This window comes from Lissotriton vulgaris, unplaced genomic scaffold, assembly GCF_964263255.1.
Source record: "Lissotriton vulgaris unplaced genomic scaffold, aLisVul1.2 SCAFFOLD_3993, whole genome shotgun sequence".
Lineage (NCBI taxonomy): Eukaryota > Metazoa > Chordata > Amphibia > Caudata > Salamandridae > Lissotriton > Lissotriton vulgaris.
Genome location: NW_028253798.1, coordinates 149,624 through 174,124, shown reverse-complemented (window position 1 = coordinate 174,124; position 24,501 = coordinate 149,624). Strand labels below are relative to the sequence as shown.

Sequence of the window (24,501 nt, the reverse complement as noted above, 5' to 3'; positions counted from 1 at the left end):
TTGCTTTCAGGAATGACTGACTGTTTCTTTCCTTTAAAACAACATATGGACACACCTCAGAGGAACCCTCCAAGGCCTGGCTCTCAAGACGAAAGAAGATATCATTGACAGCTGTACTACCTAGATCCTGACTTCCAGAGACCACTGAAGGAAGATGTCTCTTGCTTTGCCCAAACTTCTTCCTCCATGGCTGATGGGGCCATTCTTCAGCTGACACATTGCTAAAAGGGAATAAAGTGCTGCCAGTGTAGCCTCTTTGCCCCAATGGAAATTCCCTTCATTTTGAGGGTGGCGAAGATACTGAGACAGAGAAAGCTGCTCACGAGTTGTGACAGGATATTTCTTGTTGATCTGGAGGCTGAGTAGTGGGAACCCTCAGTGAATAGGAAAAGCGGACAGGAATCTAAGACAAAACTGAACAATCTTCACATTTATCTGAAGGACAATTTGCCTTTTTCTAATTTTAAGCACTTTCCATAACATAATATTGAATTTTCTTTAGAACTTCTGATTCTTACATCACAATTTGCATGCCACTAGTCTTATTATATTTTTACACTTTAATTAACATGATGTGGGGCCTTTATATTTTGTTTTTTGTAATTGTATTGATGTTTATCTAATTCTTACATGTGTATTATTCACAGAAACCAATTTACATTTGTGAGTCAGTTGGGCCTTAAGTCTTAAGAGAGTCTAAGAGAGCTCAGTCACAGCTCAGATCAAAACTGTGGCCTCTCTCTACCATAGTCAAACATTCAGATTCCACAGACTACGTGAGACATCAAGGCAATCTTGTATAAACAGGTTTTGATCTCTTGTCTATATGGTTGCAGAAGGATCTCACAGTGGCCAGAAGCAATATCAATGGTGACAATGCACTTTATGAGAGGCAATTAGCATACCAAAACATGCAAAAAAAGGAACTGTTCTAATGTGAAATAGACGTGTAGGAATGATGACATAGAGGTTGCACCCAATATTAAGATCATGATGTTCTTTATTTTATTGTTTTGTTAAGGCTTTGGTGTTTAAGGATATTTGAATATGTGCTCTGATGAAAGGAAGTAGGGTTTTCCCAAAGATTCATTAGAATGCAAAATAACTATAAATATGTCTTCAAGTTACCTTCTACTTTTGACTTGATTCCAATGGTTTTTTTTGTCAGTTACTGCTGTTAGCAGATGGCTGCCCGATTAAACTAAGTCAATCCTTACCTTGTCCAAACCAGTCTTCATTCTGGTCTTTGCAGTTTTGAGTTCCTGTTTCTTTTTGACAATGAGCTTAGCGAAGGTACTCATCAGTTCCAAGTAGGTTTTTGGTGTGATGTAATTGTGTCGTGCTAGCTCAGCAAGGTACTGCTTGGACTTTACTGCAACAGATTGATGAATAGAAACACACATTGTGATCTGTATGAAAAGACAACAGACATGGAGAGATCAGAAAACAGACATGACAAAAACAAAGTAATCATTTGTTCTTTGTACTAAAGCTTTACAAAAAGAGGAATAGCTTTCCATGAGTAATGGAAAGCTTCATATGTATGAGTAAAGACAAAGAGAATTGGAAATAATAATTTAATGGTGTTAATATACCCGCAACTGTACGGAAAGATCAGAAAATGTGTGTTTATTATTACTGATGAAAATATTGTTGGAAGCCTACAGTCTGAGTCACCTATGCTGTGCATTTAGAGAATGTTTGGAAATATAAGTACAAGGACTCCGTCATTGTGAATCCATTAAATTCAAAAACACCTACCATGCCATTAATAACAGCTTGACTGGCCTCTAGCTCGGGAATATCCTGAAGAAATGAAGATGCTACGGACCTCAGAGCTTCAGCTGGCCACTCTTTAAACCAATCAATGGTGCAGCAATTGACTAGAGATGGAAATTGTCTAAGTCGAGCACGAAAAACCTCCCCAATGGGACTTTAGGAAAAACATGAGAGGAAAAAAAGAGGTGTTTTAAACAAATATTAGTTTAAAAAAAATACAGAGATTCAATATCCTTGCTCAGATAATGATACACCCCACCTACATCTATCACTCTTTAATTTCTCCCAAAGTATGTTAACTAACTTGCACTGATGAGCTGAAAAAGTAGGTGTTACATACGGAATACATACATTTGCCAAAGCTTTGCTTGAAGCCTCCCATACATAGACATTTTTTGCCTTAGTAAAACCAAGGGGATCCCAGCAATGTCTTTCAACGAATAAAGTCTCTGAATATATGAATATATATATATATATATATATATATATATATATATATATATATATATATATATATATATATATATATATATATTATCACATATAATACATTAAAAGCTTCTTACAAGTAGATGAGTAGTCATCAAAATAAAATACCAGCTTTACATTCATGGTAAATGAAATTTCCAATGCAAAAACGAGGAGGCTAATAATTACTACTAACACATAATGTCCAGGTATCTAATAAATAATGTCTAGTCACTGAGGGAATTTATTTTATAAATTAAATGTAGTTATAAACATGTTTAATTATAGAAATGCACTTTAAAAAAAATTACACTGGAAAATCATGAAAGGACGTTTATATATATTTTTTTGCTGTAGAAGCACGGCACACATGACATTAGGCATGGCTGACGCCGACGCGGAGTCAAACGACACCGCCTACCGGTGCACAGGGGTGCTGGTCTAAAAAACATCAAGATCCAGTCTGATGCCTGGGGATGATTCCAAGGTAAGACATCTGCTGCTAGAAGTCTCTATAAGATAGCCAAACAGACATTCTGTTAATGTCTATCATAGTAAGAGTAGCCAGACAAAGGGTAGTTCCTCCATGTTGCTCTGTAAGCTCTAGGCTTTTTCTATATCTACGGCATTTGAAAAGCATACATTTATTTAAAAAACAAGTTACCTACCTTCTGCCAACTTCTTTCTGACGGATAGGATTACTCAAATAAATTATATAGTTGAACCCCTCCAAAGCAACCAACTGGATCCAGAAATATTCTCCAGAATACCCCCGGTGTCACTGAGTTCAGGACATCATCATTAAGGGCGCCTCACAATTACACTGGAGGTGTGTTGGTGAACACCATATATGGTACCATGTGTAACACTGACATCAATTCAGTCTACTCTGCATAACCCCACACTTTACAAGGTAAAAAGATGCAATATAAAAATAAATCCACACCTATGACCTCATGTGGGAAGGATGGTAGCGAGCAAATAAACTGCAGGTGCCATCATATCCATTCGAAAGAACGTCACCAAAGTCGTTACTTGTTCTAATGAATATTAACACCCACAAATAACTTACTAGAACACTCCCAAAGCTGTACCACTAAACAACAAAAGGAGAGATTGAGACATAGGCCATCCTATATCAATAATAGATGAAAAAAATCCCCTAATGAATTGGGACTAAAACCTACTGCCAATCACATGTAGTGTTTTGAAGAATGAAGAGAGGACCAGGTAGCAGCATTGCCATTAGACTGCACGTGAGCACCCCTCAGCAGAGTCAAAGTCACACTCACACCCTTCGTAAAATTAGCATAAAATCCCTTGGGAAGATGTTTCCCAACTTACACTTTTCAAAGCTTCACTGCTGGCAAAATCACGTGTGCAATCCTATGCTTCTTAACAGCAGATCCTATCTTGTATCTTTGAAAAGAACCAAACAAATTGTAATCTTTTTGTAAATTAGAGGTTCACTGGATATAAAAACTAAGAGCACTATAAGGGTCAGGTCTGTGTAATCTCTCCTCATTTCCTGATGGATGAGCAGACGGAAGGAAACGGGAAAAGACCTAGACTGAGATATGTGGATTTCGCAGACAAATTTATGCAAAAAAGGAAGGTTAAAATGAAAACCTAAACTTTTCTTCTGAAAAACAGTAGATGGTGAAGACGCAGATAGAACTTTCAATTTGTTAACTCTTCTTAATGCAGTCATTTCAACCAAGGAGCTAAATTAAAAAAATGAAAATTAAGATAACATGGCTGTAGAAGCTTGAATGTCGAATCCAAGAGATAAGTCAGTAATGCCAATTCTAAAAATTAAGGTTTTAATGGGAATCTAAAAGGTATTACCAGATGTATATATTGGTGGTCATGAGAAGTAGGCAAACCCACCAATTTTGACACCCCAGAAACCACCCTCATGTGATCCACTATTTACACTTCAATACCATAGGTAATTAAAATTGATGTGGAGTCATGTCCGCAATCAGTTCCCAACTCTGAAATATTCAACAACAAAAAATACAATTTATGATTTTGTTTTAGCACTATAGCAAAAACGATAAAGGGAATAAATGGCACGAATAGATACCATCCATAGATACAAGTACACATCACAAAAGAATTATGTTATATTAAATGGTCCAAAAGCTACAACCAAGATTGTCCTATCTAAGATACACCACTGCCAGGAGTTTTAGAAATCTATCAGGTGGATCACAGGTTGAAATGGAGCACTTTGAACTGATAATGCATCTCTTTTATAATGAAGCCCATGGGACCGAACAAAGAGTATATGGAAGTAGGCATCATAAAGATTCAGATAAACCATCTAGCACTGATTCTGCAGTGCTAAAAAGTACAGGCCTCAAATTCAACATGTTGAGTTTCTCTTTGTTTGTAAACTGTTCCAGAAACCAAAGATCCAATATCGGTCTCAAACCTCCCCCATTCTTAAGGATTCGGAAAGCAATAGCATAAAGTGTTCCTTCTGTGAAAGAGTAGAACTAATTGTGTTTCTCCTTAATCAATAAGCCATCCATCTCACTTAAAAATATGTTTGTCTGGGTGGAGGACATGAAGGATGACGAGTTACGGGTGTAGTTTCATCCATCCAGAAAAGCCCGACCGTAATAAATCATAATCTATCAGCCACCAAACCCCCTTGTTATGATTTATAATGTACCCCAATATAGGCCTGGGTAGTCACCTAACCTTTCACCTACATTTTCACTGCCATTGTTCTACATAACGGTTTTGGTATTAACCTTTTACATAGTTAGGTGCTGCATAAATGTTGTGTGGTTTTCCCTGAAAACTAGCCTAGTTTATTATGCATGAGGATTCTCAGAATCACAGCAGGATTACCATCTTCTGCATAATAGCTATGTATAAGGTTCATTCCTTTCATCATCCTTGGCCGACATGACTCAGCAAGGTAGAACCCCTGAAGGTACGTTTTGGGTATATAAACACCATATCTTTGCTGGGGCGGAGAAAGGAGAAAAGACTTCCATCCTGACACAATGACGTGAGACGCTGAGGTTTCTGCAAGCAGACACTCCAGCACGCAGTGGTCTGACAACTCTTGCGGGGTGTCCTTCTTGAGACCAAGCAGGGTCATTCAGTCTCTCACACCAGTTAATAGTTTTATCCCATGGCGATTCTTGGCTCTACACCTACATACATGATAGGTACATTTAGGTACATATAGTTAGGGTTAGCATTATTATTGTCATGCCTTTATATACCTGCATATATCTATTGTTTTAGCACTATGGTAGAATTCTATCATCCATTTACTCTGTTGGTGCTTATAACCGTTTATAACTGTTTCTGTCTTATGGTTGCTGCAGCACACATATTTTACACTAGAATGAAGCTCATTCTTTAAATTTTTATTGAAAACGTCCCCATTGTTTATTCTGTGTACCTCTCTGAGACAAAGTAAGCATAAGTGACTGAGCGAAAAGTACCGTACTGTTTCCACGATCCCTGAGGAGTCAGAGTTGTCATGTTCGATAGTTGCCAGAAACTATCTTCTCCTTGGTAAAATTAGTTCATAGTGGCACTGTGAGCTAGCTGGTATACAGGCAGACATATCTGATGGGAGTTACTGGAATCAGTCTGGATACCAGTCCCCCAGTTTGTTGTCTAGAAACATGCAGATCCTATATAGATTTAAAGGAACTACACAACATGGTTCTGCCAAAATTGGTTTGGTTCTTATTTAACGGTCAAATCTGAGTAGTTCAGTCGTGCTTTCTCAGAGACCCCTACTCACATTTATCCAGAAACGTCTGGAGTGGGAAGGAAATAATCGCCACAGCTGAGTAGGCATATCCTATGTATTGGCTGTAGGTTTATTCAAGCTTAAAGGATTATAGTTCCCTTTTGTGCATAAAACCTTATCTCATTTTCCTTGAAAAGCTTTCAACAATGTTAGTCGGAGAGGACGCTGCTGCAGCATTACATGCGAATGCAGCGGGGGATGAAGAGCAGGAAGGTGCAATGAACATTTCAGAAAATGTCAGGATTGCACTTACTTTCAATTTTAGCAGACTTTGGAGTCCCAGCATTAGGCACAAAAGGCATACAGATCTATTTATGGATTAAATTCCCACCTGCAGATGCATGCAAACATACATTTCATTCTTACATCGCAGATGAAATACCAGAGGAATACTGTCCATATCAGGAATTTGAAGTTATGCTCAATTACCAAGATCATATAAATTGGTTTAAAGGTGCCCTCTAACACACCACAGATAAAGTGAGACTCGGTCCGCTCAGCAGAGATGGAGCGGCTTGTCCGGTCCTAGCTGCTTGCACACCGCATCCAGAAATTGATACATTGCCAATAGCAGACTTATGTACACTTCACAAAGAAGTAATAAAACTTTACAAAACTTTGACACAATTTGTTATCAGAACACTCACACTACAACCAACTAAAATTACCACAGCAGGTCACCTTCATGGGATTGCAACTAAAATCACCCCACACACGCTGAACGAGGTTGTGGGAGGAATGTCCACTAAACATGAACAAATGCCATTTTGGATAGCACAGAAAATAGCACAGTTAAAGGCAGTGTTTCCACGCACAGGCTCACAAGAAAAACACAGAATATTGACAAATTGTTTGCCAATGGGGTCAGCTCCCCAATAGAGGACTCTACCTCTTTGGGTACAGTTTTCGCTGCCATCTACACCAGAACTCATGGTATCTCTTCAACAGCAGTGATACCACAGTATTAAGACAAATACTGAATGTGTATGGAGCAGAACCTGCTCTAAACTTGGGGATGAAATTATTAGGCATTTTTTTCCAGGTATAAATAACTATGTTACCAAACATAAAAGGGGAGGCAGCAGCTGTGGCTAAAAGCCAACACGTATAGGAATGCACTCCTGCACAATAGGAGCAAGAATTACCTTACATTATCGAAGATACATACGCCGAATTAGGTAGACATAATTTGGGAGCAAGAGCTACAAAACCGCAAGTACTGGGTAGTCCTAAAAAGGATACCTCCAAGCAAGCACCTGATTCTTCTAAAAAGAAATGGGATAATACACCAAACACCAAAAAAAATAGAAAGAACAGATCACATCTAGGGGTGGGTCTGCTCAACAGGAGCCCTTCGAAAGGAGCTATAACCTTAGAAATCATGATAATATAAAAAATCCTGAAAGGTATCAGGATATTGATACACGTTCCTCTCGTTCCTTTCAGGGTTCATTAAAAAACTCCAAGAGGGAAGGGCGGTCTGAACACAGAACAGAAGAACAAACAAAGTCCAGAGATCCCCATCGTACTTCGGACTATAATATCAAAAATGAAGATGAACCAAAACCAAAACCTCAATTCAAAAAGAAGAAAGTAGCTTGCCTTAAAATAAGAAATGCCCAGGCTGCTGAGTACTCACCTTCTGAACGTGGAATTGTCTCGACACTAGACAGCACAGCAGAAATAACACTAGCTTGCCAGTATCTGACGGAATTTCTGGTGACAGCGGAGTTGAATGAACATATCATGGTGGAAACACCTGATACAAGGGTAAGTGCCCCTCATCAGTTAAATGAAATAGCAATCCAAATGGAGAGGGAAACACTCAGGAAGGTTAAAGGCCTCTTTTGGGAGAACCTGACTTTTGGTTAATACATCAATTTGGCCACCTGAATTCGTTATGGATTGCCCAAAAGGAGAAACTGTAATTTTACCTGCGTCCTCTGACTTCATTCCAGAATCATTAAAACATTGATACGCGCAGGAGTGGGCTGTTGCACTTGATCCTGCATTATATAGCAACCATGTAGGGTGGGATGCTGACTCAACTCACCATGTAATCCCAGTAAAAACGACTCCAACTCCACAGAAACAATACCCAAGAAAACAAGACGTGAAAAAACACGTCAGGAATATCTTAGATCCAAGTGTTTAGTCTAAATTTTTAACACTGTGTTTCTGGATTTTTAATTCTGTGTTCTAATTTCCTGTGCTACTGTTCTTGAATTTGTGCAATTTTGTGGGAGGAGGGGTTGAGCTTTCCTGAGTAGGCTTGGTTGGCTACTCTGTCGAGACACAGAGCGGCACCATTTTTAGTAAGTGTGCGCTCTAGTCTCTTATATATAAAAGCAGAAATGCTGCGTGTACTCGCAACAGACGTGTGCAGCTAAGGCAAAGCCCATCTGCACCCATCACTGCCCCGGAGGCGACCAGCGCCGGCCATGCTGCCTGTCGGGCTGGGGACATTGAAGCAGAGAATACATTATGGGAGAGAACTACTGCTAAGACTAGGTACGCACTTTTACTGTCAGGGTGCAGCTGCTAGTTGTGATAAATTGGCCGTATTCTGATGCATACTATGCAACTGGGTCTTTCCCCGGGTTGTGGGGGGCTCTCCAGCAGTGATAGATTTTAGCTCTGCAAATCATTGCAAAGAGAAGCAGGGTGGGACCTTTAAGGCCCTGCTGCTAAACACACGATCTCTTCAGAAATATACAGCTCAGGTCTTTGACCTTCTACAAGACTCTCTCCCTGATTTCTTGTTTGTAACAGAAACGTGGTTGTCTAATTCTTGTAATCCCACTATTGCCTCAGCACAAGGTGATTAGAAAAGACTGTCTTGTGGGGAAGGGAGTAGGGGAGTGGCTATTGTGTTTAAACAAGATTTTGTAGAGGATGCAGAATGTCTTGGTTTCCAATGTACTCTATCGTCTTACCAATGCCTGAACGGGGTCTTAATTTATAGGCCTCCTGGACTGCCTAGCTCCTTTCTGAGATCAGTTAATGAGGCGATTGCTCCCCAGGCCCTTGGATATAACCACTTTATGGTTTTAGGTGATCTTCACTTACAAATGGATAAACCAATGGAGCAGAATGTCGTCTCCCTGACAGAAACTCTTACAGCGCTCAACCTAGTCCCCTTTGTATGGTTTGGGTGATGCCCTTGACCAGATCTTTTTTTCAAATGTTGAGCTGGAGGTTAATCAGCCTCTACCCCATGCCTGGTCTGACCACTGCTTAATCAGTTTTAGGGTGCCTAGCAATTGGACTGACTCCTAGAATCTCCAGAGTAGGGCTGAAAATAAGCATAGAGACCTGCACAGGATTCCACCTTCAGATCTGGAGGATGCTCTTCTGTCCCCTCAATATCAGGTGACCCTGAGGAAGACGCACTACAACTGGAATCCTGATTAAGACAGAACATCCATGGGGGAGGAGCCAAGATGGCGACCGGAGCAGACGTGTGAGCTCCCGGCTCCGCCAGCCCTTGGCCCCTTTGTTCCTATCCTGCCTGCCATCCTGCTCATTTTGCCAGCCGCTGGAATGGGGAAGGCGCGCTGACTTCACCCGTGTTCCTCCGACGCCTCGGCCCGGTCGGATTGAGGAGATAGAACATTGCCCGGCCCCGCGCCATGACTCAGGCTTGCATCGACGCTGGCTGCCGAACTTAGGCGGAGGGGAGACGGCCGGCCTGCCTACGGGACACCCACAGCCTGTGCGGAGCTGCTTCCTCTCTCGCGGCCCGCGTTTTATTGCCTTTCGATGACTGCTGGACGCTGAGATCGCGCTGGCTGGAAGGCGGACGAGACTGCCCGATCGGCTCCTTTGTTGTGTGCGAGGGGAGAGCTGCCTGGACTCCATTAAGGGATGTCCCCTGACTTGGTGAGCCGCCCGTTTGCCCTTACCGCCTGCTCAGACCGGCGGGGGCCCCTTACTGGCGACGCTGAGCTGCCACTGGACACAATGAGAGAGGGAATAATCGCTGACTCCTGTCGCACCCCCCCACGATATGGCGATCGGCTTGGGAGAGCGTTGGACGTTCCCGTGGACCTACGAGGTGGAGAGGACTGCCCACCCTCGCCCCGTGCTTGCGGCGCCGTGGGGCCGGGGTCTGCACTGCCTACACCCACGTCTGTCCCAGCCGCAGACGGACCGCAACCTGCCCTGTCCTACGGAGATCTGTCTGCCCTTGGCGAACTGAGATCGGAGCTGCTTTACAACTCCCATAAGCTGAGCAAGGAACTTGACGATGTGGCCCTGGAACTGGATCGTGTGCGGAGAGACTGCTCCCAGCAACGGCTAACCTGTCCCCTCCTGGTGCCTGGGGCTGGGACTGTGTTGCCGTGTGATTCCAGCGGTGGAGAGACCCGTGATGCCTGGAATGGTGCCTCTGAAAGACCGCTTACAGACTCTGCCGGTGGTACATTGTTGCTGCACTCGGGGACTGAGACATTGTATCCGCCTCCACCATTGGTGATGATCTTGCCGGCCCGGCGGACTCAGGCCCCCTTCGGGACTTTCCTGTGCAGGTCTCCGTTTTTCCTCCTGATGTCCTGGAGTTACCGTGCCACCTTGGAGGTGTTTTTGACTGTGTTTGCTGCACTGTTAAATATTTGGCACCGTCTATTTTCTCTGCACGAATCCTCTCTTCCTCCCTTGCACCCATTTTGTTTCTCTACGGTTGGGAGGGGTGGGATTCGTCGAGGGCTGGGATCTGGGGGGCTCCTGAGATCGGGACAGGGTTAGGCGGGTTTCAGGTTATATTACTCTCTTGCCAGGTGGGGACCGGGGTTAGAATGGTATACATATTGGCTGCGTGGATTATATGTTTGGGGTGGATACTTCCCCCCGTCTGTCTCTATTGTTCCTAGTGGTTGCTCTGCTTTACACTCTTCGGGATATTGCGACCTTAGTCAATGGCACAGTCGGCACCACATACTGGCTATCCTGATAAATTGCGGGCTAACGGCTCCGTTACACTCTCTTTAGTGCCTGCCTGTTGGTCATGGCCGTTTATTGTGACAGAGGGACTATTTGTTTAGAGCAGCGTCCATTTCGCTCTCCTTTGTTTGCGTTCTCATCAAGGCGGCCATTTTGTCCCTTCGTTCCGACTGGGGAGGGCTTCTGCTGAGCGTCATGGTGTAGTGGTCGCTCGCGACCTGATTAGGGTTGGAGGTTTCCGGGGATTAACTGTTGTCTGACTGGCTGGTACGGTTTCGGACTGCGCCACCTCTCTGGCGAAGGTAGTGGTCGTAGCTCCCCACACTTGTTCTGTTGCTGATGTCTATCCTGTTACCCTCGCACGTGGGGTTGAACTGTGTGTATCATGCTATTGTCCCCTATGGACGGGGTGACCAGTCAGGTACTGGCTCGGGGACCCGGGCTTATTTGATTCAATTCCCCTTCTGGTAGTGTACTTCTCTATATTGTTATTTCACTTGGTAAAAGGGGCTATACGTGGCTGGGGGACCGTGAGTCTTGTTATTGTTAGGGCTCCTCCCCGTTTCCTTTCTCTTTTGGGAGTGATAGAATAGCTTGTTCTTTTCTTCCTCCCGATATTTCAAGCGTGAACATCTTTATTTCTTATCATTTCTTCTTTCTTTTCTATTCTTGGTCTGTATTTCGGGTTCTTTAATGGGCGACAGGCACTTTGCCGGGGGGGGGGGGGGTAGGCCGTAGCCTCCGGATTGATGTAGGGTGGGGGGGTAGATTTAGTTTTCCTTATTTGGTTTCTATGGGCCTTATTTTTCTATTTTCTGCGCTTTCTTGTCCTGTTTCTGTTCTGGGTCTGAAGTAGGGGTTAGTCGGGAGTGGGTGGCGCTGAGGGTGGTATGTGAATGCGTACTGCAGCTCCTGATGTTTTGTATTGTACTGCCATATTGACGGGGTGATCTTAATAATGTTGCTCTTATTGATGCTGCCTGCTCATGTTGCGAAGTTGATGCACGGACTCAGTTCTCCTTGACTTTATTCTTCACTGATTTATATTTCGATCAAAAAACTTTCAAAAATATAACCTTCAATGCTCCTTTTCCTTGGCGACATGATTCCATTCAGTGTAACTGCTCCTATTTGATGCTATTTTGCCTGATGCCGCTGAGGAACCGCATTGCTTGCACCTGTGCTTAAAGTATCGTGGCCGGCCTGAGGGTTGTAGGCCCGTATTTGTTCTCCTTTTCATGCACAATAAAGGTTTTCAAAAAATTAAAAAAAAAAAAAAAAGACAGAACATCCATGAATTAGCCCCTCTGACGATACACACTTTCCAAGAAGGCCAGATCCTCAGCCCCCTGGTTCAATGATCCACTGAGAACTAGCACAAATATATGTAAACTCTTGGAAAGGAAGTGGTGGAAAAACTATATTCTTGAGGATAAATTGGAGTACAATGCAGCATTGAAATCTTACTATACTAATGTTAAGGTTGCCAAAAAGGGCTATGTGGGGAATACAATCGAGACTTCCAACAATAAGGGAAAGGAGATTTTTTATATCGTGAAATTGTCTACAGCCCCTAAGGCTGCCATTAAGGAGCTCCATCATTCTTCAGAATGGACTAACCATCTGGCTACGTACTTCCATGAAAAGATTGTGACTATTCAGAACTCTTTTTCAGAGGGGCCTCTAGATGATCATGCACATTGGCAAGTTCCTGCTAGGGAGCGTCCCATCAGGGAATTCCCCACGTTATTACAGATACCTTTTCTGCAGCCTGAGATATCACTAGATATTTTGAAGGGTATCATGTCTGGCTCACCTGCAGACTCCTGTCCAGTGAAATTGCTGGCCTCTGTTGCCGCAGTCATTAACCATGTGGTTAGTAAGGTTCTGAACTCCTCTCTCTCATCGGGCCATATACCTTCTATTTGGAAGCATGAGAAAATTCTTCAGCTCCTGGAAGAAACCATTATCTGACCCAAATGTGCTTGCTAACTACAGGCTCATATCTCTTCTACAGTCCCTCTCTAAGGTGCTGGAGAAATATGTGAATAGAGATTTCTGACTATGCAGAGAATAACCATCTTCTACTCATTGTCAATCTGGCTTCAGGACAAATTTTAGCACTGAAGGGCTCTGTTGGAGGTGACTGAACACATCAAAGAAAAGCTTGAGCATGGTGGCAGAACTATCCTTATTTTATTGGACCTGTCGGTGGCCTTCCATACAGTCCCACATGACAGGCTCCTGGATAGGCTGAGATCTTGGAATAGGTGGATCTGCGCTGTAATGGCTGTCTTCCTTTCTTGAGGACAGAAGACAGGAAATTTGGATGCCTCCGTTCGTTTTCCTGATTTCCAGCTTGAAAAAGGAGGTCCCCCTCAGGGATCGGTTCTGAGCCCCACTCTTTTTAATCTATATATGCCACCTCTCGCATATCTGGCGAAAGCTGATTTTCACCTGTGAGAAGGGAGCCGTTTTTGATGGTGATAAGATAAGATTTTGCCTTACTATGGTGTTCAATTGGCTTAGGAGGAACCAATTGAACTGTAATTCAGAGAAATTGGAAATCATCTTTTTTAGCTCTCCGCCCGTGGAAGAATGGAGACGCGGGTGGCCTGAGGAGATGTCTCTGCCTCTCTCAGCCCAAGCTATGGTAAAAAAAATCTGGGCCTCTATATTGACATTGCTCTCTTGATGAGACTTCAAATCCAGTCTGTGGTGGGCATCTGCTTTGGCCTGCTACGTATGTTGAGGAAACTTCTTCCACTTCTCTCATTGGAAACCAGGAAAACCGTGGTCCAGGCACTTGTTACTTCCAGACTGGACTATGCCAACATTTTGCACTTAGGCCTTCCCAAATATCTCCTGCAGCGCCTCCAGGTGGTTCAAAATGCTGCGGCCAGACTTGTCCTCATGCTCAAGCCCGGAACTCACATGTCCCCACACCTGAAGGCATTGCACTGGCTCCCTATGAGTAAAAAGATCAAATTCAAGGGCCTGGTACTGTTCTTCAAAGCCCTTCATGGTATGGGTGCTGCATATCTCAGTACTAGAGTTAGCCACTACTTGCCAGCCAGAAGTCTGAGATCATCCTCCATGGGCCTGGTCTGCGACCCAAGAATACGCCAAGCCTGGTCTGGGTGAAATTCATTCTGGCTCCTGGGAGTTCAGGCTTGGAACCGACTCCTGGCTACTCTCAATCTACTGCTGACCCGGAAGTTTTAAGAAACTTCTTAAAACTTGGCTTTTCCAGGCTAGGGGTGGCCGTCTGGTCTGTTAGACAGAGACTATTAGCGTCGGGACACTCTTCTAGAGTAGCTGTGCGCTCTACAAATGTGCATCATTAATTCAAAGGAAAAGCCTAGTAGCTAACTTTTTAGAAAAGTGTGCACTGCTCCAACTTCCAAAAACTCTGAAAACTTACAGTCCATTTTGGGATTCCTACATTTTGGCAGAACATACATTTTAGATTACGGAGATAAAGTAAAACCTTTCTACGACTACATCAGACCTGATTTCTCATTCCATCACTGTACACAGGAACACACAGAAATCCTACGTTCCTTACAAGCTGACATTATAGCTTTCATACACTTACACACACGTGTAAACACTACAAATTTGTTAATCCGTGTAGTTGCGCGTCAATCAGGGTACACATACCTGATCTTCAATGAAGGCGAAACAGTAGCAATTGCCTATAAATCACATTTGTATAAAAATGCTGAGATGCGTTTTGCATCCACTGAAAAAATACTGACAGCAGTACAGACTGCTGTAGTGAGAGACAGAGCATTGGCACAAGGGAAACAAATAATTGTTGTGACTACAGTACCGGCCTTAGAGGCTGTTACAAAAGCAAGCATTCTGAAAGCAAAAGCATTGCATCCATGATGGACACAATGGGCTAATTTTCTCACTGCAACGGATTTAGACTACAAATTTGATTGTACGTCAAAACCTCAAGCATTTCTGCAGTACGAAAATGAATGGCCTCTCCCAAATTATATTATGCCTCTAGATCAGTATGAATACATGATGTACACTGACGGATATGCTCAGCCTGCCGTAGAAGTAAACAGCAATACAGCGCAGCTTGTGAGATTGTAAAGGGATGTATGCAGGGTAATAAGTTCCGTTCTAGCAATATGCAGACACAGTCTCTAGGAGATTGCCCGGCTCAGCTGGCAGAACTAAAAGCCCTAGTACTGGCACTAAAAAATGCGGATCGAGAATTCCCCAGACTAATTATGTGTGATTCATTTTACTGTGTCCAGTCATACAATTAATATCTTCACTACTGGGGTCAGAATCGTTTTAAAGGCTCAGAAGGTTGCACAATAAAGCATAAGATGCTTTGGGAACAAATGGCAGAGCTGAAGAAAGGATTGCCACGGGGTCACGTTATTCATATGCTGAGTCATCAACGTGTTGGCGTGCATGTTGAAGGGAATTCATTGGCTGATGAAGCAGCCAAAGCAACAGTGCGAAATGCTTCAGTAGCTGCAATCACTTGTTCAAAATCGAGGATAGACGGACAGATAATGGTTGTTGTCATTGCTTCACGCAAAAACAGCACAGCCTTGCCAAAAGGCGTTCCACTCAAGTACTCCTACAAGTTAGATGCGCATAATATTCCTTATGCTCAGATTCCAGGAGTGGGGTATAGAGTAATACCAAACATGGATCCCAGATTAGTTCTAATGCTAGCTGCACATGAGGGTCTGGGTTCAACACATGCAGGGATTACGGCGACTGTTTCACTACTGAAACAACGCTATTGGTGGCCAGTGTTAACAAAACAAACAAAAGCATTCGTCCTTAGGTGCGACATCTGTCAGCAGATGAAGGGTTCCACTGTAGCACATCCACTGCAAACACCACTACTGATATCAGACAGACCACTTGCCTGTGTCTATTTGGACCACTGCAGCCCGCTACAATCTGATGAGCTTAAAAGTGTATCTTGGTGGCAGTGTATTCATGCTTACTAATAGGAAACAGATATACTCTGCATCCTTTATTGCCCAACTGTCTGTACAGGGTTTCAACTTATGGAAGGACTCTATAGACATAAAATCAGCCTAGGGTACTAAGAAATGGCAGGTTCAGGGAACTGAGGCCCAATTTAGAGCATGCCTCATACCACAACAAATTATCTTCCTGAACGACACTGTGCAACAGACTTCCTGTCTTGGGTTAGCCAAGATCAAGGACTTGAACACACCTCGTATTGCCTCGGATTCACACTTTGAGGGATGGCAAAACTATACAGAACATGGCGAGAGTACACTAGATGACATAATGCATGACATTTCATACAATTCAACAGACCCCAATTTGAGGGGATGGTTAGTTTGGCCTATTGACACAAATAATTGTCAGTCAAGATACAAGAGTTCCATCGAAGGGTTTAGTATCCATAGGCCTGACCTACGCTATGTACAGCGAAAACATCCAGGTTAGTGACATCATACAGTGATGGGAAGTTATGCCTAGATTGGCTAAGAACCTCAACACTGTCACAGGTGAAACAACACTTGTCCTTACTCTCAGAAGACATGGATTTAAGGGATTTTTTGCTAGGTACCCAGAAACCACAACGGAAACGCTGCTATACACTATTTACAATGAAGTTTGGAAAATCTTTAGGAAGCTGCAGAGAGATTCAGTGAAATTGACAGTGTTAACTTACAAAAGGCTTTGGCTGTGGTTGGCAATGGTATGACCAACACTGACATCCAGGATTTATTCACTGGGCAACATTGTGTCTTATGCAATAGATATAATGTAACAGGATCTGTCCATCCTACAACATGGGCAATCGCAGTTATGATCCAGTCTATTATTAAGCTGGACACTACAATCATTGCGCTCTAGCCACGTGCCCTAGCGATATTTTAACAGTACATCTCTGTTCTCTGCATATAATCCATCAGAAAGGCAGAAGGGAATAGTGCAAAGAGATGCAAAAAATACAATGCTGCACATTGAGAAATTAGACCAATTACCTTTTACTGTGGCAGAGTCAACGTCCACAGAATAGTTAATTCATGGCCATATAACATTGCCAGTAACAACTTTCCAATTTCAATATTGCCTAGAATTCCACTTGGTAGGCAGATATGAAGCAATGGGTAAGGACTTCATCCATGAATCTTGGGAATTACTGAATAGATTTAGATGCAGGAATGGGGACACAGAAGTGTTTTTCAGTGGTACAGACTGCAAGACGTCATTAAGTGGGTCTCAAATTTGCAAGGATATTATGCTTCTTGGGCCTGTAAAGGTTCAGTTGCAAACTTATCCTGTCATTGAGAGGGATTCCCAGCTGCCGTGATGAATCCAGTGTTCAGGCTGCTCTTGAATGGGAGTTACTTAATGCTGAATGATCAAGGTTGTTGTGGGATGCTTCCAGGCAATGCATATCTAGTCACAGTAAGTTCCAGGGTTACTTGTTTCCACCAACCCACACAGTCATGGAGAAGCAGTAATGGCCTTTGTTGAAAGTTTCTTTTATATGGTTTGAGCCAACTGAAAGCCATGCTTTTACAGAAGGATGTGCCCTTAACCTCAGCACAAGAGACTTTTGATCTTCAGGTTGCAAGGTCCTCAGCTGAGATACAGACTCTAATACGAACTAACTGCCCTTTCCATTTCAGAGATATGGTACAGCGTATCTTTAACATGTCTTATACAAAGGGTATTGTATACCTATTTAAGACCAAAGGTTCTGGACTGTTGCACAAGTTACTTACCTTGTGTAACGATATATCTGTAAGAAACAGTAGTTAGTATTAGATTCCTTACCTTAGAATATCCCCAGGCGTCAGTCTGGATCCACAAATTTTTGCGTAGCAGTACCCCTGCACATCGGTAGGTGTCGTCTGCGGCTCTGCGTCCTTCGTCGGCGCCGGGATGACGTCGCCGGAGTACTTAGACGCCGCCCTCGCGTGCTGACGTCAGTTCTTATACACAGCTTTTCTGCGCCAGAAACGCAGAGCCATGATAAAAACCAACACTGGTGCCATGAAACTAGGGCCCTCAAAGGGATGACCTTAACCCTAGATATCGGTTCGCAAAACGGAGACGATGGGTGGGGCGGTAAGGAATCTAATACTAACTACTGTTTCTTACAGATATATCATTACCGAAGGTAAATAACTTGTGCATCTGAAAGAAACAGGTTACTGTTAGATTCCTTACCTTAGAATAGATAACCCAGCAATACCAACCCTGGTGGTGGGTCTGCGAACCAATGATCACACCAGAAAGTCCTGGAGAAAGGAAAGGCCGAAAAAGCCATCTCTCCTGACTTGGCTGTCCAGGCAGTAGTGTCTTCCGAGGCCCACGTTGCTGCCTGACAGATGTTCTGCAAGGGGACTCTCCGACCCAGGACAGTAGTAGCCGCCGTGGCCTCAGTGGAATGGGCACGTAACCCCACAGGAGGCTCCTTTTCAGCTAGTGAATAACAAGCCTTGATGCACAAGACGACCCATCGGGAAATGGTCCGTTTGTGCACTGCCCGCTCTTCTTAGCGCCCATGTAACCAACAAAGAGTTGGTCATCCACCTGGAACTGGCGTGTGCGATCCAGATAGTATGAGAGCGCACGTTTTGGGCCCAGACGGTGGAGCCTCTCTTCCTCTCTCGAGGGATGCAGAGGCGGAAAGAAGGTGGGCAAGGTGATGGACTGCCCGATGAGGAAGGCTGTGACTACCTTGGGCAGGAAAGAGGGTCGCGTCCGCAACACAACTTTGTCCGGATGGACAGAAAGGAAAAGAGGTTGTGAAGAAAGGGTCTGGAGCTCACTCACTCTCCTGGTAGAAGTGATGGCAACCAGGAATGCAGTCTTAAGGGTAAGAAGACGAAGAGGACATTTATGAAGTGGCTCGAAGGGAGCGCACATCAGATAAGTCAGAACAAGGTTCAAGTCCCACTGAGGCATCATGAAAGGAACAGGAGGAAACATTTGAGTGATGCCCTTCAAGAACCTATTTACAACTGGGGACTTAAACAAAGAGGGCTGTTCAGGGAGCCTTAAGAAGGCGGAAATGGCAGAGAGGTAGCCCTTCATAGTGCCCAGAGCAGAACCCTGCTGGACCAGAGAAAGAAGAAAGAGGAGAACCTCAGAAAGGGGGCAGAGAGTGGATCCACAGCCTTTGCTGTGCACCATGCCACAAATTTGTTCCACCTGCAGGCGTATACCGATTTTGCGGAGGGACGCTTGGCTGCCAGAATAACATCACAGACTTCAGGAGGCAAGTCAAATGGCCTCAACTGTTGCCGCTCAATCTCCACGCATGGAGGTGGAGGCTGAACAGGTTCGGTGGAGAACCGTCCCCTACTGCTGCGACAGAAGGTCCTCCTGAAGAGGCAGACGAATCGGGGGATCAACTGACATGCTGAGTAGCTCGGTATACCAGTATCTTTGTGCCCAGTCTGGAGCCACAAGGATGACTTGGGCCCGGCCGCGCCTGATCTTCTTCAGCACTCTGGGCAGAAGTGGTGTAGGCAGAAAGGCGTACAACAGACCGCAACTCCACTCGCGATGAAAAGCGGCTCCGAGCTAGTGCCGCCTTGGAAATTCCAACGCGCAGAACTGATGACATTGTGCGTTCTCTTCTGTGGCAAATAGATCTAACCAAGGCTCTCCCCTCTGCTGAAAGAGACCTTGCGCCACGTCCGAGTTCAGACGCCATTCGTGATCCTTTCTGCACCGACCGCTGAGTTCGTCTGCCCTGGCGTTCAAGGAACCTGCCAGGTGTTAAACCACCAGGGTCACGCCCTGATGTTCCAGCCAGTGCCAGAGGTGCAGAGCCTCCTGGCATAGGGTCCACGACCCCACCCGCCCTGTTTGTTGCAGTACCACATAGCGGTGGTGTTGTCCGTGAACACCTGCACTACACTCCCCCGGACAGAGGGGAGGAATGCCTTCAGTGCAAACCGGATCGCCCACAGTTCCAGAAGGTTGATGTGGAGCTGGGACTCCGCCGGAGTCCAGAGGCCTCTGATCTCCGCCTCTCCCATGTGGCCCCCCCAGCCCTAGAGGGACGCGTCCGTCACAACTACGTGCTCCCGTTGGGGTAGGGAGAGGGATCTGCCGCTAACCCAATTGTGGTCTGTGAGCCACCACTGCAACTGATTTGCTGTGCCCTCTGAGATCAAGACATGGTCAGACAAGTTGCCCTGATGCTGGGTCCACTGAAACTTCAGGTCTCACTGCAGAGCCCGCATCCGCCACCTGGCGTGATGCACCAGAAGGATGCAGGAGGCCATCAGCCCCAGAAGCCGCAGCATCAACCTGACCGAGACTCGGGATAACGGCTGAAAGATCGGAATCAGAGCCTGAATATCCCGAACCCGCTGTTTGGAAGGATAAACCCGAAACTGTGCTGAGTCTAGAACCGCTCTGATGAAGAGGAGCTTCTGAGAGGGACACAGGTGCGACTTTGGCACATTGATGGAGAACCCCAGCAGGTGCAGGAGGTCGGCCGTAGTCTGGAGGTGGCTGACAACTGTCTGGGGCGAGCCCGCCTTCAACAACCAGTCGTCGAGGTAGGGGAAGACTAAAACCCCTAACCTGCGCAGATGAGCTGCGACCACCGCCATCACTTTCGTGAACACCCGTGGGGCGCTGGTAAGGCCGAAGGGGAGCACTGTAAACTGAAAGTGCTCGTGGCCTACTGTGAACCGCAGGTATCGCCGGTAGGCCGGCAGGACGGGAATGTGGAAATAGGCGTCCTACAAATCCAACGCTACCATCCAGTCTCCCGGGTTCAGGGCAGCTAAGACCTGAGCCAAAGACAGCATCTTGAACTTCTTCTTCCGGAGGAAGCCGTTGATGTTCCGCAGGTCCAAGATAGGGTGTAGGCCCCCTTTGCCTTTCTTGGGAACCAGAAAGTAGTGGGAGTAACAGTCACACCCTACTTCTGGCCCAGGAACGCGCTTGATGGCCCCCTTGGCCAAGAGGGCCGTAACTTCCTCTTGCAGAAGTTGCAAGTGATCCCCCGACAAGCGGTGGTACTGCGGTGGCATGGATGGAGGGGTCGCATCGAAGGGGAGGGAGTAGCCCCTTCGGACGATTTGCAGCACCCACCTGTCAGACGTGATGGAGCGTCAGTGGAGGAGGTGATGGCGAACCCTTCCCCCACTGGCGTCAAATGGGCCTGAAAGCTCAGACTAGGAAGGCTTTGAGTCGGATGCTGCGAGGGTGGATGTGGACTGGCCGCGCCGTTGTCCCCTGTTACTGCCGCGACGGTAACCATGCCTGCCGCCGCTCTGAATGGAAGTCTGCAGCCCGTGGCTGGCAGTACCTGTGGGGGCGCCCTTCCATGGCCACGAAAGGAGCGCTGGGCAGAAGATTGGTGACGCAGGACCAACAGGCCCAAGGACTTGGCCGTAGCCCTGGAGTCCTTAAAGCGTTCCAGCGCACTCCATGCCTTGCCACCGAAGAGGTGGCTGCCATCGAACGGCATGTCCATAAGGGTGTTTTGGACATCGGCCGAGAAGTTGGTGGACCTCATCCAGGCGTGGCGGCGAACCACCACAGACTTGGAAATCGCTCTCCCCAGCGAGTCCGTGGTATTCAGTCCACATCGTATGGAATAATGCGCTGCCTCCGCGGGGGCCGAACGAGCCTCACCCGGGCTTCCTTCGGGCACGCAGGCAGCACAGCTGCAACCGTATCCCACAGGAAGTGGGTGTAACGGCCCAAGAGGCACGCAGTATTGACCGACCGCAATCCCAAACAAAGGGAGGAGAACATTTTCTTGCCGAATTGCTCATACCTCTTGGATTCCCGATCCGGAGGTGCAGTCAGGAATGCGGATTGGGAAGTAGAGGCCTGGATAACCAGGCTCTCTGGGGTGGGGTGGGTGGACAAGAAACTAGGGTCGCCCGGAGCAGGGTGGTGGCGCCTAGTGACGTTCCTATCTACAGGGGGACCTGTAGTGGGCCTGGACCAAGTGCCCAACAGGACGTCCGTGAGGACCTCATTAGAAAGTAGTAGAGGCTCTGGGGAGCTTACGTGCGGTTTAAGGACCTCTGTGAGGATGTTAGACCTCACCGTTGCGACCGGGAGCTCAAGAGCCAAGGCCTTGGTCACCCTCATCAGCACCACACTATAAGTAGCCCCCTCCTCCGTAGCACGGTAAGAGGGGAGACAGAACCAGTGTATGGGGAGGTATCCAGGCCACTGGCTTTCCCTAGTTCCTGTGTCCAGTCCTGAAATGACTGGTACTCACGTGCCAGAGGGTCCTCAGACCCCTCTCAGTCTCCCTCGTCGTCCATCTCCTGAAATTCAGGGGTAAAGAATGAACCCAGATCCTCGAAGAATTCCTCTTCAGCCGGCGCCGAATGCTGCATCGAGCGACGCCGCTCCGACGCCGGATCCTGACCTAGGGATGGACCAGGGACAGCGCCATGCGGGGACGGCACCATGAGTGACACCTTAGGGGTCGACGCCGGCAGGGTCGTAAGGTTGACCAGCGGCGACCCGGAACCGGATCCAGTGGGGCCTTGCGGCGCCGGGACCGAAGCACCTGATGGCGCCGGGGCCAAAGCACCCCGCCCGCTTGGGCTCCCAGTCGTGCCGCGGAGCCTGACGGAGGAGTGAGCGACCTCATGGCCATGAGGAAGGCCTCGATCTCCTCCGGCGTCGCATTGTGCCCAGGAACCGGCGGGTATGGAGCAGGGCGTGAAGCCTGCGGCTTCGGCGGAGCCGCGTGGGCGGTGTCACCCGAACCCCTGGCCGCATCGCGCGAGCGTCGGGGGGAGTCAGAAGAGCGATGTCGCCCCTTTGACTTCTTGTGCCTCTTACCTGAGGACTTGGAGCCCGACGAGTGGTGTCGACTCGCCGAGCTGTGATGACTCTGGCCCCGCGACCGGTCCCTCGACCTCTTTCTGGACCGGGACCTCGAACGGCGCGGGCCGACTGCCGGACCTCGAGGCGCTTACGAGACCGCTCCCGCCTAGCCTTTGACGTCAAGGCCCGGCAGTCGGGGCACGACTTGTCATTGTGGTCGGGCCCCGCCCCAGGCAATGTAGGCACCGGCGATGGGGGTCGGTAACCGACATCAGTCGGCACAGGGCTTTAACCCGGGCATCCCTACCGGCACCGATGGAGTCGTACGACTCGAAATGGATCCAAAAAGGTTCGAAAAAGCGTAGTCAAAAAGTGACTAAAGGGTATCACTTTCACCGGACCTGCGCTTGTTGGCGTAGAAAAAAAAAAGAACTGACGTCAGCGAGTGAGGGCGGCGTCTAAGTACTCCGGCGACGTCATCCTGGTGCCAACGACGCCGACGACGGGCGCGGAGCCGCAGACGACGCCTACCGACACGCAGGGGTACTGCTACGCAAACATTTCCAGATCCAGACTGACGCCTGGGGATATTCTAAGGTAAGGAACCTAATACTAACCTGTTTCTTTCAGATAAGCACCTTTCGGACAGTCTTCAGAGTGATTCCAGGTTTCATACACTCCATATTAGGAAGCGTTTTTGGAGGACTTCCGCTAATCCTACTACTGGTAGTGGGAATCCTGATTTAAATTTTTCTGCTACGCAATGGACGTCCCAGATCACAAGGAGATGGAAAAAGAACTCTTAGAGCGGCGTTGCCGTGAGCGCATAGTACTCCATCTGGGCACTCCTCAGCTTCAGGAGCTAAGCGAGTATTGGTTCCTAGCATTCTGACCAGTCTGGATTAGGTGTGTTTTACCTGTTCTCCGCTGCTTATATGCAGACAAGAATGCATGTTGGACCTCTGTCTTACACTTCCATCGGTTGCGCCTCCAGACATGGTGCACTGCTGGACCCATTAAAGGCCCACGTAGTGCAGTGTCCTCAGCGTATTCGCATGGTGATTTCGGCATTCTTAGATCGACCACTGGATGTTTCAGCTCCTATTGGATTGGACACCAGCTCTACTGCAGGCACACAGGCTTTGGATGATTCAAATGCTTCCTCAGCATCTGCTGTGGGAACTGAAGAAGATCACCTTTGCTGGATTGGCCTGATCTGTGAGGTGTTACAGGGTTCGTCATCTGAGAATGCCAGCAGCCGTGATGTTGCTTCTCCCACACAGGACACATAAACATTTGGTTCTCTGTGTGCTGGGAAGAATGTGACCTTTTTCCAAAACAACCGAAATTGGAATTAAAAAAATATACATACATTTTCTCACTCTTACTGAGCACCATGGCTAGATGTACTCAGTAGCTCAAACTATATATGAACATATTTGTACATTTATGTACTCCTAGTTAGGGTTAGCATCGTAGGAGTACACATTATTACTGTCATGTATCTATATTCCCTGCATATATCTATTGTTTTGGCACAATGGTAGAATTCTACCATCTATTTACTCTGTTGGTGCTTATAACCGTTTATATCTGTTTCTGTCTTATAGTTGTTGCAGCACACATGTTTTACACTACAATATAGCTAGTTCAATAAATGTTTATTGAAAACGTCATCAATGTTTATTCTGTGTACCTCTCTGAGACAAAGTGAGCAT

At 46.3% G+C, this 24,501-nt stretch overlaps 1 protein-coding gene across 1 annotated transcript in view; it reads right to left on the bottom strand.

Annotated features, from left to right (window-relative positions):
* Positions 1–758: 758 nt before the first annotated feature.
* The window catches only part of LOC147660748 (dynein axonemal heavy chain 1-like), a 154,108-nt gene continuing 130,365 nt past the window's right edge, over positions 759–24,501 (bottom strand). Inside the window, exons 8-10 of the mRNA XM_086951484.1 lie at positions 1,762–1,933; positions 1,218–1,409; positions 759–881 (exon numbers count right to left, since the gene is read on the bottom strand). Coding sequence (XP_086807610.1) covers positions 759–881; positions 1,218–1,409; positions 1,762–1,933 — 487 coding nt within the window. The remainder of the gene's footprint in view (positions 882–1,217; positions 1,410–1,761; positions 1,934–24,501) is intronic.